Here is a 13,919-nt window from a genome sequence, read left to right on the forward strand (position 1 = left end):
CTTTACACAGGGTGATTAAAGTTCACATGTTGAAAGGCTGTAACTACTCAGCAGACTGATTTAATATTTAACATGATGTGTGCAGCAATGGAATTTTATTTTGTGCAAAAATCGGTGTCAGTTCTAAAAGTTGCCACTAGGATACATGATACTACAATACCATAGTGGGTAATTCAAAACGTCAGAAAATGTTGGGTACACACAGCACGTTGTATGGCTGCACAACATGTTCAATATGCTGTCCTTAATTGTAGTCAACGTGCTGAAAATGCAAAATCGTATGCTCAACAACAGAATGTATAGTTTCACATGGATATGGCATGTAATGCTGGGCTTCAGGTCCATTAAGGTGGTGATGTGGGGACATCTCAAATATGTGTATTTGAGATGTCCCCACAATCAAAAGTTGCAAGGGGGGTTCAGATCCATTGAGTGCACTGGCCACATTGTATGAAAATAGTAGCTGATTATTCTGTTCTTGGTAAAATGTATCTGAAGCAACAGTTTGACAGGTTTGGTGATGTGAGGAGGGGCACCATTCTGCATAAAAACTTTGAACCCAGGCACTGACGTTGAAGTATAGGAATCACCTGATTGGCTAAGAGAGAGAAGCATATTGCTGGCCATTAACAGTGCAGGTAATGAGACCGGCAGGACCAAGCTCCCCGAAAAAGAAAAGTTAGAAAATTAATTCTGCTGTAAAACCACAACAAAAGATGAATTTCGAGTATTGAAGTGGAATCTGTCACATGACGTGGTTTTGTGGTTGCCCAATTCTGCAGTTGTGTGTATTCACAGCATCGTCCAGATGGAAGCGAGTTTCATCAGTCCAGAAAATGTTCCATGGCCAATCGTCCAGTTCAATCTGAGCAAGAAACTAATGGGCAAATATTTCTCATGCACCCTGGTCAGGATTTAGTAATCACTGAATGTGGGAAATCTAAGGATAACAGCACAGAATTTACCTTGTAACTTTGCGAATCATGCTTAAGGGTTTGTCTAAAGATCGTGCAATATGCTATGCATTGCTGCTTGCTATGACATTTGCCATTCTTTCTTCCTCTAACACTGTGGCTACTTCCTCCACTGTCTGCCATTCGAAGGGCTTCTGTCCTCTACCAGGTTTGACATCTAAGGAACCTGTCTCTTCAAATTTCTGGATCATTTTGTGTAAACCATTTGTAATCCTTTTAATGTTCTGAACTTTCACAATGTTTCAAGGCACAGCTGTTATTTTGGTAACAACTTCACAAGAAGTGCATGAGCCTTCAGTAATGGTGACCTTGTGCTTTAACATGTCTGATTTTACTTTATGAAAAAAAAAAAAAAATGGAAAAGTTTTGCATATACCTAGCACATGAAAAAGTTTAAAACTTTAAGAACTAGACAGTGATTGTTATGACAGTTTCAGATATTTTGGAATTCAATTGAAGAGAATCAGCATTTCAGCTCAACAATCGTCAGCTTGCCTTTGTAGTTGAGTCATGTGATGTTTTGTTAATACTGCACCAATCATATGTTTTCATAGCTGCGCTATCTCTACCGGCCTACAATTGCTTTCTGTTTCCCGCTCCATTTTCACTTCTCATTAGGCATTTGTGAAGGGACTGTTCATAACGTATCTCAAGTGTTGTAAATTACTGACAATTTTGCTTGAAATATAGAGAAATTCAAGTTACAGTGCTGGTTTTAAACTCAAAGATCATATGATTCCAAAATGATAAAAGGACAAGCAATAATGAAACTGCTTGTTTTAATTTAATTACAGAAGCATTGTCCAGAGTCAAATATATCATGTGATGAAGGTGAGCTGCCGATTGTGTAAATGTTGATAATTAAAATTTAACTGCATTCATTTTATAAATAATGTGAGCATCGATTTAGTTTTTTTTTCCTGAAAAACTTTAGTTTTCGAAAATCCCCACATATATCTTGCACCACAATTTTTTAACATTAATTTTGGGGAAAAAAAAGCGAGTTATATTCTAGTAAATAGGTATCATACATAATTTACATGTATTGCAGTGCCATGCATCACCCGTGGCAACTTTCAGAACTAACATTGGTTTTTATACAAAATAAAATTCCATTGTCACACATATCATCATGCTAAATATTAAATTATTCTGCTGAGTAGTTATCCAGTTACAGTCTTTTGAAATGTGAACTTTAATTATAATCTCCCTGTACATTGAATATAAAAACTTTATATCTGGAATCCATTAAAGAAGAATCAGATTAATGCAGTTAGTGGTCCTAAAAAAAAAGTAGAATCTCATAGCATAAGCCCCAAAATAGTAAAAATGAACATAAAGCATCAGGTGTATTTTTCATCTTTCTCCAAAGCAATTTTTCTCATTCAAAAGCGGATTGTGTCATCCCAATTTACAAATAAAAAATTAAAATCTATAAAGAAGATGATAATATTAAGAAGCTATACAAACTTGTCAAAAGAAGGCTTTTACAAAATCCCTATATTATCATTGAATAACTCGATATTCAATGTAAACTATCATTTATATTGAGTTATTGAGGAATCCGAGCTGCAAGAAAATTTAATGAAATTTGAATATTCATCACAACCTGCATTCACTCACGAATTTCTTCTTTAATAAACAAATATGCTAATGCTGTTTATTCCCTTATAAATAGTAGTTTGACTAATGATGTAAATAGCCAAATATATTTGGTGATGGAGCTACTCCCCTTGCCAACCAAAGGCAAACTTACATATAATATTTTGATTAAATTAAGGATAAGTTAACGAGGTGAAATTCCCATGGCTTGTTGTTTCCATATTTTTTAATTAATTACTGGCCAAAACCACATAAAAAATAAAACACTCATAAGATGACTAGTTTCATACAGCTGTATTGCATATTTCTTTAGACTGAGACAAAACACAAATATAAAAAAAGATATTTTACAATGCAATTTCTGAATTACAAACTTGTTTTTTAAACAGATGTCGAATGCAGAAATGGGATATCATATGCATGGTACTTTGTTACAAGATATATAGCATGCCTTGTCTCAGCCTAATTCATTAACATGTAGCTCTTTTATGTATGCAACCCAGAGTTGATTTAAGATATGGCCTTGGTTTTTATTATACTGTGTCAGACATTGTATAACCTTGTTTCCTTAAATGTAATACATAATTATTGAATTCTGTATATAGTAAGTTATTATTTAGTAAGTTACCAATTGACTTGATGGATTCCACTGGTGATGGGAAAAGCTAGTCCAGATTTATATGCTCAGTTCTTCTCTACATCTCTGTCATGTTATTTTTTAACTGATTTCTCCAAATCTCCATCTTTTCAACATAAATGCCATAATTACAACAGATTTTGTATACTCCTGGTCTCTTCATTGGCTGAAGAGGTTGTTTTGCCAATTTTAACATCATGGAGACTTTTCATCGAGTGGAAAGGCAACTTCAAAGTTATGTTGTTGTGTAGGACTTTTGTTATTTTGTCTATAACATTTCTGATGTTAGGTAAGGAAACCACTTTTGTAGTTTATTCAAGATGTTAACTTGGAAGCAAGCTTTTATCCAGCTTCCCCCCCCCCCAAAGAAGGGAAAAAAAAAAAAAAACAGGAATAAAGTCAAACATTGAACTACAACCCTGTTGCTCTGACTTCATTACTCTCAAAAATAATGGAAAAAGTCACCAACAGCTCTTGATTACCAATATAGATTCTGCCATAGTTCCTCCACAGCAGTTCCTCTATCTAGGCCTCACCTTCCTTTGTACACAGGTGATAGAAAAGATTGGAGAAACTCAAGTGGTTGCTCTTGACATGCTTGACAGCTGCTGTTGCAAGGAATCTTAGCCTTCTTCCCATGGTACCAATCTTATGGTAATTGTCCTACCTGTTGTAAGTGAATCACTTACATATGTCAATAATCTTTTCTCTCTCTGACATTCATAGCTTTGCTGATGATAGTGCTCTTTTATTCTTTCTCATTCTCAAAACCATGTAGTGCTCAGGTCATTCAGACTTGAAGATTCTTTACAGCTAATACATTAAACACCTTGCCATTTTTAAGTGATATGATGATAATCTGGTAATTTTAATGCCACAAAAATTCTGAAATTTTTGTGGCATTTTCTGAAAGAAAGGCCATGCTTTACCTTTCTTCAATTCTGACAATACTCTACCCAACCAGGATCAGTTTTCTCTTCTTAGGTTGATGTTTTTATCTAGCCTATCATAGTATAAACACATCCATAGCTTCTTCAGTCTCCAAAAAGCTTCATATTCTTTTTTTTGTTGTAAATAATACTTTTCTCATTCCCAACTTATGACACTTTATATATCTCAAATCTATATAGATTTCATAATTTAATATAATAATGTAATATAAATATTACATTTAATAAATTTAATATAAATATTTTCACATTTGGGATGTTGCATTTTGGATCTCCTCAAATGCTTAACTGATGATTACCCCACCCCTCCTCTCTCAATTACTCTACAGTTACTTTTCCACAGATGCTCCAGTGCTACATTAGTCCTTTCTATAAGAATTTCTATAGCTGCTAGTCTACTGAACTCACCACTACCATCCCTTCACTTTCTTTAAATCATATATGAACATGAGCAGCTGCTAGTCAACAATCATATACAGTTCATCTCCAAACTTATTAAACCAATTTTTCCTCCTCCATTCCTTATAACTCTGCTCTTTGGAATGGCTTTCTCATACTGTTTTTCCTCAATAATTCAACTACAGCTCTTCAAGAAAACAATTACTTGCCCATAAACAGCACTATCATTGATAAGTCTTTGGATTTCTCATGTGTGTAGGCTGATATCGATATATATTTGATACAATGGATTTACTCAGCTATATGAAATAACTGAAGAAATCATACCCATGTGAACGTACCCAATAATACTATGGCATCCAAAATGCCTTCAGATGTCAGCAATACATTTGAAAGTTAATTTATAGCTTTTATTCTCTTGTAATGTATATCCTTGTATGTCTCTTTTCATATTATGCACCCAATGAAGTCTTCTAAGAAGATAAAACTAGTTATATACTCAAATAATAGTGTTTTTTGATTTTAGTATCTCTTGGCTTTGAGTCATTAAATTTCTTCAGTTACAATTGTTGCACAATTCCAGTATGCAACTCCCAAATCACAAAGTTATCCTTATCCCTCTTAAATCAACAATGCTCAAATATATACATGAAGTTTAGTTTATAAGTATGAAATATGATAAAAGGTTTGGGTTCTGTGTAACTAAATTTTGAAAATCAACACTATAAGTAATGTACCGAGATGGGCATTTTATTTTCCATTATTATATATACAGCTGAGATATTGTAGCTTTTATAAATGTTGTTATGAAAAGAATTTAATAAAAATAAAACATAATGTTAGATATTTTCTCACTCTATTACTATAAAATAAAAGCATCTGTTTTCTTCAGCTATTCTTCTCAGGCATCCTGATTGTTACCTAATAGCATAAATTATAAAAAACGATTACTTTTTTTTTTATGCAATATATCTATAGCCAGAATGAAAATGGATATTTAAAAGTAACAGTTTATGTGCTGAATTGAAATAACTTGCTGTGAAGCTGGTATAAAATTATAGGTTCAGAATCTTATTCACCCAAAATGTAACAGTAAATATAATATAATATCTACATTTCCCTCCTTACACACACACACATCCAGCCACACTACTTCAAGCTATTCTTATTCCTTTTGGTTATACTTTGTATAACCGAATTACAAATTTCAGCTGCCTAGTTCTGTAAGTTATATTGGATATGATGTACAGGAAAGAACTAAGATGTTTATTTTTTCTAGTGCAGATGCGGCTAATCATCTTGAATGGCAAGCAATATCAAGCAGAGTGATGTAGGAAAATATGTGGGAACTGAAAACAATGAGACTTATTTGCAACTATGGTCCCCACAGAAGGTTCTACTAAGGTAGAAGTGGAGGAATTTTTTGAGGCTTTAGAGGAAGCATCTGACACAATGAAAAAGGAAAAGTTGGTCGATATTAGGGATCTAAATAGCAGAGTAGAAAATGATTGCCAGACATACAAAAACATTTTGGGAAAATTTGGAGAAAAGAGCAAAGGTAATAATAATAGCAAATACCTGTTTGATTTCTGCTCAGGACATGGACTAGTTATTATTAACAACAAGTTCTAACATAAAAATGTGCACAAAGTCATATGGAGAAAAAAGGCAAGGAATAAGAAAAGTCTTATTGACTATGTTATTGTTGATAGTGATGTTTCCTCTGGTGCAGGACCCTAGAGTGTACAGAAGATTTGAAATCTGAAATGATTGGCATTTAGTCTTATGATAAAATTGAATTTCATATCGAAAAGAAGAATATGTAAGAAAGTTTTAAAGCGAATGAAACTTGAGCAGCTCTCAAATGTTAACTGCAGACTAAAATACACAAACAATATTCAAGGAAAAATGAAAGATTCAGCCAGAGAAGCATGTGGTTAGGTTGTCTACAAGGATAGAAAAATCAGAACTCCATGGATACAGGAAGTTAAAGAGACAGTTAAGGAAAAGAAGAAAGCATGTCAAAAGTTCCTGGCAAATAAGTAAGCTAAACACCGTGTAAAACTAGCTAAACTAAAGTCATGGAAGACTTTAGTAAGAATAGAAAATAAATATCAAGAAAGATATTCTGGAGGTTGTTGAAGAAGCTCAGAAATGAAGGAAAGAGTGCTGTAAAAGGAATTAGAGATGATAAATCCTTTCTTTTAAGCTTACACGGTGATCTGAATGCATTTTTGAAAATTATGGAGAAAACTACTGTGTCTGAATTAAAACTTTAGTTTAATATAACTAAAATCTACATTCGACGTTTCAACCTTTATGTCAAGGTCATCTTCTGGAGCATACAACTATACACAGAAAACAAGCTACACTACAATCAAACTAGTTTGTTAAAGATACTGACCAACCGCTACAACAATTGTTGGTCTGACCTCTGGTGAAAAAAAAAAAAAAAAAAAAAATTATACATCAACGCCAGAGTCCTATCATTAGTGTTATCTGTTGGTTTGTGGAAATACATTAGGCGAAACAACAAGTATCTATCTATATACATATATTAACATCATGATTATACTTGTACATTCCAGCCAGTTGGTATAGAATGGTTTCTAATACTAGCTGGAGGTTGGCTAGAGTTCTGACTTAAGCTGGATCTTATATATTAGGTAGGCTGAATGTGTGCCATCCAGATCCTTGGAATTTTCATGCCATCTTTGTTGTTGATATTTGGGTGGTTTATCAGGATTTTGCAGGCTTCCTTAAATTTCCTTTCATATCAGGATTTTGTGTGGTGTAAAGAGCGGGTGTTTTTCCAGTTGATTTGGTGTAAGGTGTTGAGCGCGTGGTCTGAGAGGCCTGCTTCACCATAATGGTTATATTTAATGTGCCTAATGTGTTCTTTCTTGTGTATAGGGATTATCTATCCTGTTTCACCAATATATGGTAAGTTACAGGTGCAGTGGATGCAATAGACTCCAGGATGTGCTAATGGGAGGAGAGGATCCTTAGAGGAGTTGAATATGGTTTTAAGTTTAGTGGGTGGTTTAAAGGTGGCATTGAGGTTATAATGTTGTAGGATTCTGTTGATTTTTTCTGATAACCCTTTAATGTATGGGATGGATATGGTTTTACTGTAATCTAGATTCGTTTTTGTTGTTGTTTTATGGAGTATTTTATTAATAGTATTTTTGTTATAGCCATTGTTTATGAATGTGTCACTGATGATTTTTAGTTCTTGTTTCAGGGCTTGTTGGGTAGAGCAAATTGTTGTAGCTGTGTGTTTTTAGGGGTGTTAATGACTCCATATTTTTGTGATGGTTGGTGGTATGAACTAGCATGTATGTATTGGCCAGTGTGTGTCGGTTTTCGGTTTACGTTGACAACGTGTTCGCAATCTGGCCGCACAGGCGACAAACGCTAAACACATTCCTTAGCTACCTGAACAAACAACACAAATGCATACAATTTACCATTGAAATCGAAAATCAAAATTCGCTCCCATTCCTAGACACACGTCTTCCTTCAGGCAGTCTATACTTCACGGTCTACCGTGAAGTATAGCCTACCTGAATATAATAGGACTCTAGTGTTGATGTATAATTTTTTTTTTTTTCACCAGAGGTCAGGCCAACAATTGTTGTAGCGGTTGGTCAGTATCTTTAACAAACTAGTTTGATTGTAGTGTAGCTTGTTTTCTGTGTATAGTTGTATGCTCCAGAAGATGACCTTGACATAAAGGTCGAAACGTCGAATGTAGATTTTAGTTATATTAAACTGAAGTTTTTATTCAAACAAGGTAGTTGTCTCCATGATTTTCAAAAATGCATAGAGATGATAAAGGTGACATAAAAACTGGAGAAAAAGATATTCTTGATATATGGAGTAATTACTTTGAAAATTGATAAATGAAGCAATCAGTGAAGAACAATGGTTAAAAAAACACTCAACAGGCATGCAATCAAGAATAGCCTGAAAATAGCATACTTCTGGCCAGAAATGCTCAAGCATGGAGGTATATAAAAGTTTACGATTTGTGAACTTTTATAACTCCATATATGAGTTGCCAAAAGGTGTCGCACCTTATTATTATAATACTCTGGATTAGCGATAGCTAGTTATTGAAAGTTTTTCCATTTGGTTATACTATAAATTAAAGATACCAAGAAATTATATACTTGGTTTAATCCTTTATCCAAGTGTAAGCAAATACAGTTTGCACCTGAAGTATTTTCAAGACTGGGACAACTCATGGTAAAGGTGGTACACTTGGATAAAGGATAGCTAGCCAACTTCTGTGAGGAAAGGATGTATGTGAAAGTACAAGGCTGGTGACAAGCTTAGGAGATAGATAGTCTTGGGTAATCGTCCACAAAGTATACACTTGGTGGGGAATCTTTAAAAAAGGTAGAAGAGATGAGAAATCTCTTATGTAGTGGTGGACAAGGACCTGAAATTCAGGGGCCACATTGCACAAGTTGTGAAGACTTCACATCAGATAATAACAATGATGCAGAGGACCCTGACATGCAGAAATAAAGAGGTTATGATGCCACTGTATTAGGCCTTGATCATGCCTCATATGGATTATTGTGCATAGATTTGGTCACCAGATTTTCATGGTAACAAGGATATGTTAGACAGGATCGAGAAGATTCAAAGGTGGTGAGTGGTTTTTGGAATGTGGAGTATGAAGACAGATTGAGAAAATATAAACTGCAAAGCCTTGTGAACAGGAGGAGGAAGGGGGGGATGATTAAGACATATAAGCTAGTGAGGGATTGTTATGAAATTGACATGGAAGAGACTTTTCATAGAATGGAAGGGGGTACAACAAGAGGCCATTCCTGTAAACTGTATAAAGAGGGTGTGAGCAAAGGAGTGAGGAGTAGGTTCTTTGCATGGAGAGTGGAATGCGCTGCTTGAGTGTGTTGTGAATGTAGACACACTAAATCAGTTTAAGGCACAGTTGGATGAGCATTGTGTGCGATAGTGTTTACCTCCCATGATAAGTCTCTGACTCCATGGAAGTCAAATGTTGATAATAATAAAACTCAGACTCTCCATAGCATAATCAATGATGAATAAACATAACATTGGGAAAACAATAAAATTCCTACGACTCTAAAAAAGTATAATACTACCAATTCTTATCCATGCTATCTATGAGGCAGGAATTTAGATCTTAAAAAAAAAGAAGCAGAGTAAAACTTAGCTTTTTAAATGAAATGCTTCAGGAAAATAAACAGAACTTATTGCACAGAACATAAGACTATTGCACAAGTGCTGCAAGAATATCCCTAACTCAATAATTTTAACAATTAAAAAGCATCAACTCTGTTGGTTTAGTTACATTGTGTGAATGGAACTGGAGAGACTCACTCACCTAGAATATGAAGGCACTATGGAGGGTACACAAATCAGGAAAAGATCAAGATTAACATGGGATAAAGCCCTTAGAACTGAATTGGACTTTTAAAGCTTTTGGCATATGAAAGAACTTGCTTTGGACATAGAATGGTGGAAAGTTCTTATACATGAGGGACTCAGCCCATATTGAGGATGAAAGAGAAGAAGTACTTAGAGGGAAACATCTAGAAATTGTACTTAGAATTGAAAAATACATTTTGACTCATTGGCAGTACAAAAACGTTAAAGAACAGGGGGGATATTATAATAAAGTAACAGCCACTACACTTTAATAATTCATTTTTAACGAATAATGAATTATTATTAATAACACCTTAAAACAATTTTAATTATAATACTTCTAATATTTCTGCAAAGTCAAATTGCTATCATCAGGGAACAAAGTATTAAAAAAATATAAATGCATGCACTACATTGGGACAATGAGACTGAAGCAGAGCAACGAAGGAAGGTCTAAAAATAGTGCCACCTAGTAAACTAGACTGGGTGTTCTTGGCTGTCGAGTTGATGGTCTGATATGAGCATTTCCCATATTTGAGGCAGGTTAGCGCTTCCACAGCCTTAGAGGGTACATACCAGGAAATTGATGATGATGGATATTTTAAAAGCAGAGGCAGATTCCATGAATAGTTTCTCCTACCTTGTATTTGCTACAATGCAGTAAGAAGGCATTTTTCTAGCATATCCTGTGACAGGTGTCTAAGGGATGTGTGTGTTGTATGGTCTGTGAATCTTCAGCAGTCATAGGTCATAGATGTGGAAGTGGATTTAGTATAAGCAAGGCAGTTCTAGGGATGCCAGTTTTTTGGTGTGATTATGGGTGTTAAGGGGAAGACTGTTCCACAATACAGTAGTAGCAGGGATAAAGGAGGAAGAAAAGAAACTTGTTCTGTGGTTGTACTGTGAAGGGATGTTGGGCTGCAGCTGCATGTGTTCCAAGTACTAAGTGGGGGAATTATTGATGCCATTTCACATGAACATTTGCCATGGAAATCTTCATAGAATACACAAATTGTAGAAACCAAACGTCTGTGAGACAGTGGGAGGAGTGAGTTGGTAAGAGATGGGTCCATATGGTGAAAGGTAATAAAAAGTTAAAGTGCAGGTTAGAAAGATGACATGACTAGTAATGAATGTATGCAGCACTTAACCAAGAAATGTTCCAGAGTGTTTTTTTTCTCCCCAATATGTGGCCAGTAAAAGAAAGAATAATTATGGGATGATAACATTAGTTGATGGAAACAGATAACCACTGCAATGGATATAGCTGAATCTAATGAACAATATTTCAAGATATGTCACATTCTGATGAGAGTAAACTGTATAAAGTGAGGACATAATACTGGAGGGGGCGGCTATCAGTGAGTGAACAGGAGGTATACGAGGAATAAAGTACACCTGATGTCAATAGGACTTAATATATTACATTTAAGGGAATGTTCTAGGAAGTTAATGACATTCTTGTTTAATAAAGAACCTTGGAAAAGGGATAGTCCTGAAGGAAGGAAGGTAAAATTCTTCCATTAAATAAAGGAAATAACAAGACACACAACTTCAAATTACGAGACAGTCTGCATATCTCGAGTGGCAGTTACAATATCACAGAAGATGGTGAAAGCTAAGATCTAAGACTGCATTGATAACAGCAAAATTCTCTACAATGTTTAAAATGTATTTGTTAAGGAATAGGTTGTGTTCTAGCATTATTATTAATCTTGTTACAATACTTAGGTATTGTAACAAGGATGTTAGCAGTAGAGACTGGTTGAGAAAATGTCAGTTGTATACTTTAATAGATAAGTGTAGAAGAAAATATTTTAGTGTTTTATGAGATTAATACAGCAAAATTCTCTACAAGGTTTAGAATGTATTTGTTAAGGAAGAGGTTGTGTTCTAGCATTATTATTATTATTAATCTTGTTACAACACTTAAGTATTGTAACAAGGTAATATATGTATTAATATAGGATATAAAAAAGGAAATTAAATGACTCTATACTGAGAATGACAAGTTTAATGTTAAGATACAAATAGTTTCGTTGAATATATCAACTTCTTCAGGTATCACAGGCAAAGAATTAAATAAAAAATAACAGACATGATAAAATACATTAACAGATCTAGTATAAAACACAAGTACATTTAAAAGAGGAATGCGTGCTTGAGTTCCAATGAAGATGACTACGTGCAAGAGCTGGCGTGAGTGCGCCAGTATTGGATAGTGGCAACGTGTGAATCAGAGATATTATAGCTAAGGCTATTGTTAATATGAGATGAATCAAGCGATATTTCTCTAGATTCAATTATTTTTCTTTCAAGTTCATCATAGCACACATGGATATTAGAAGTTATAGTGGCCAGTCTACGAGGTGTTGACGGCCCTCATCCGAGTTGATAGAGAAGAGAACATGGCTAGAGAGAGCGCTGGCTCTGGTTCTGTTGTAGGAAATGTCTCTTTTATGTTCTTCCATGCGTAAAAGGATGGATTTAGCTGTCTAGCCGTAGTATGGTCTGCCACAATCGCACAGAATCTTGTAGACTCCTGGATACTGAGTAGGGAGATGTTTCATTTTAGGTCTACTGAGTATGGAACGAAGTTTAGGAAATGTAGCGAAGCAAGTTCTAATGTTGAATTTCTGGAGCATTTTAGCAAGTTTTGGGGAGGGAGGGAGAGAGAGAGAGAGAGAGAGCTGATGTATGGTAACGAAATAAAAGTTCTTGGTGGAGAAGAATCTTCAGCAGCAGTTGAGCGGCGGATAGAAAGCCTGTCCTAACTCTCCATTTTTTTAGGAAAATGGATTTTTACAAAATCCATTTTTAAAAAATGGAAAATCTCAATTTTTTATGAAATGGAGATTTTGTAAAAATCTCCATTTTTAGGAAACCCACTCACACAGACAGATACCTTCATGCTTCTCCCATCACTACCCTCCACAAAAGTTTGGTATCATTTCAACCCTGGCACATCGAGCCAGATCGTTACTTACAGATGAAACAGAATTTGATTACGAACTGAATTTTCTCAAAAGATCTTTTGTTAACAATGGATTCTCCCTTAAGAAGATTAATAAATTTCTCTCTGTCCGCCGCTCAACTGCTGCTGAAGATTCTTCTCCACCAAGAGCTTTTATTTCATTACCATACATCAGCTCTCTCTCCGCAAAACTTGCTAAAATGCTCCAGAAATTCAACATTAAAACTTACTTCACTACGTTTCCTAAACTTCATTCCATACTCAGTAGACCTAAAATGAAACATCTCCCTACTCAGTATCCAGGAGTCTACAAGATTCTGTGTGATTGTGGCAGACCATACTATGGCCAGACAGCTAAATCCATCCTTTTACGCATGGAAGAACATAAAAGAGACATTTCCTACAACAGAACCAGAGCCAGCGCTCTCTCTAGCCATGTTCTCTTCCCAATCAACTCGGATGAGGGCTGCCAACACCTCGTAGACTGGCCACTAACTTCTAATATCCATTGTGCTATGATGAACTTGAAAGAAAAATAATTGAATCTAGAGAAATATCGCTTGATTCATCTCATATTAACAATACCTTAGCTATAATATCTCTGACACACACGTTGCCACTATCCAATACTGGCACACTCACGCCAGCTCTCGCACATAGTCAACTTCGTTGGAACTCAAGCACGCATTCCTCTTTTAAATGTACTTGTGTTTTATACTAGATCTGTTAATTTTTATTTAATTCTTTGCCTGTGATACCTGAAGAAGTTGATATATTCAACGAAACTGGTTGTATCTTAACATTAAACTTGTCATTCTCGGTATAGAGTCATTTAATTTCCTTTTTTATATACAGTTCTACCGAGTAAATAATGAACATTAATATAGGATATATATATATATATATATAGTGATGTAATTAGATTTTGCAAAGAACTGGTAGCAGACTGATACATG

The 13,919-nt window shown here is 34.9% G+C and overlaps 1 protein-coding gene across 1 annotated transcript in view; it reads right to left on the minus strand.

Moving 5' to 3' along the window:
* Positions 1 to 5,291: 5,291 nt before the first annotated feature.
* Aldh (Aldehyde dehydrogenase) overlaps positions 5,292 to 13,919 on the minus strand; it is a 282,929-nt gene continuing 274,301 nt past the window's right edge. Inside the window, exon 12 of the mRNA XM_090390950.1 lies at positions 5,292 to 5,483. Coding sequence (XP_090247076.1) covers positions 5,451 to 5,483 — 33 coding nt within the window. The 3' untranslated portion in view covers positions 5,292 to 5,450. The remainder of the gene's footprint in view (positions 5,484 to 13,919) is intronic.

Source organism: Typopeltis vanoorti, chromosome 3, assembly GCF_054136105.1.
Source record: "Typopeltis vanoorti isolate ZY-2024b chromosome 3, IOZ_Tvanoo_1.0, whole genome shotgun sequence".
NCBI classification, from domain to species: Eukaryota; Metazoa; Arthropoda; class Arachnida; order Uropygi; family Thelyphonidae; genus Typopeltis; species Typopeltis vanoorti.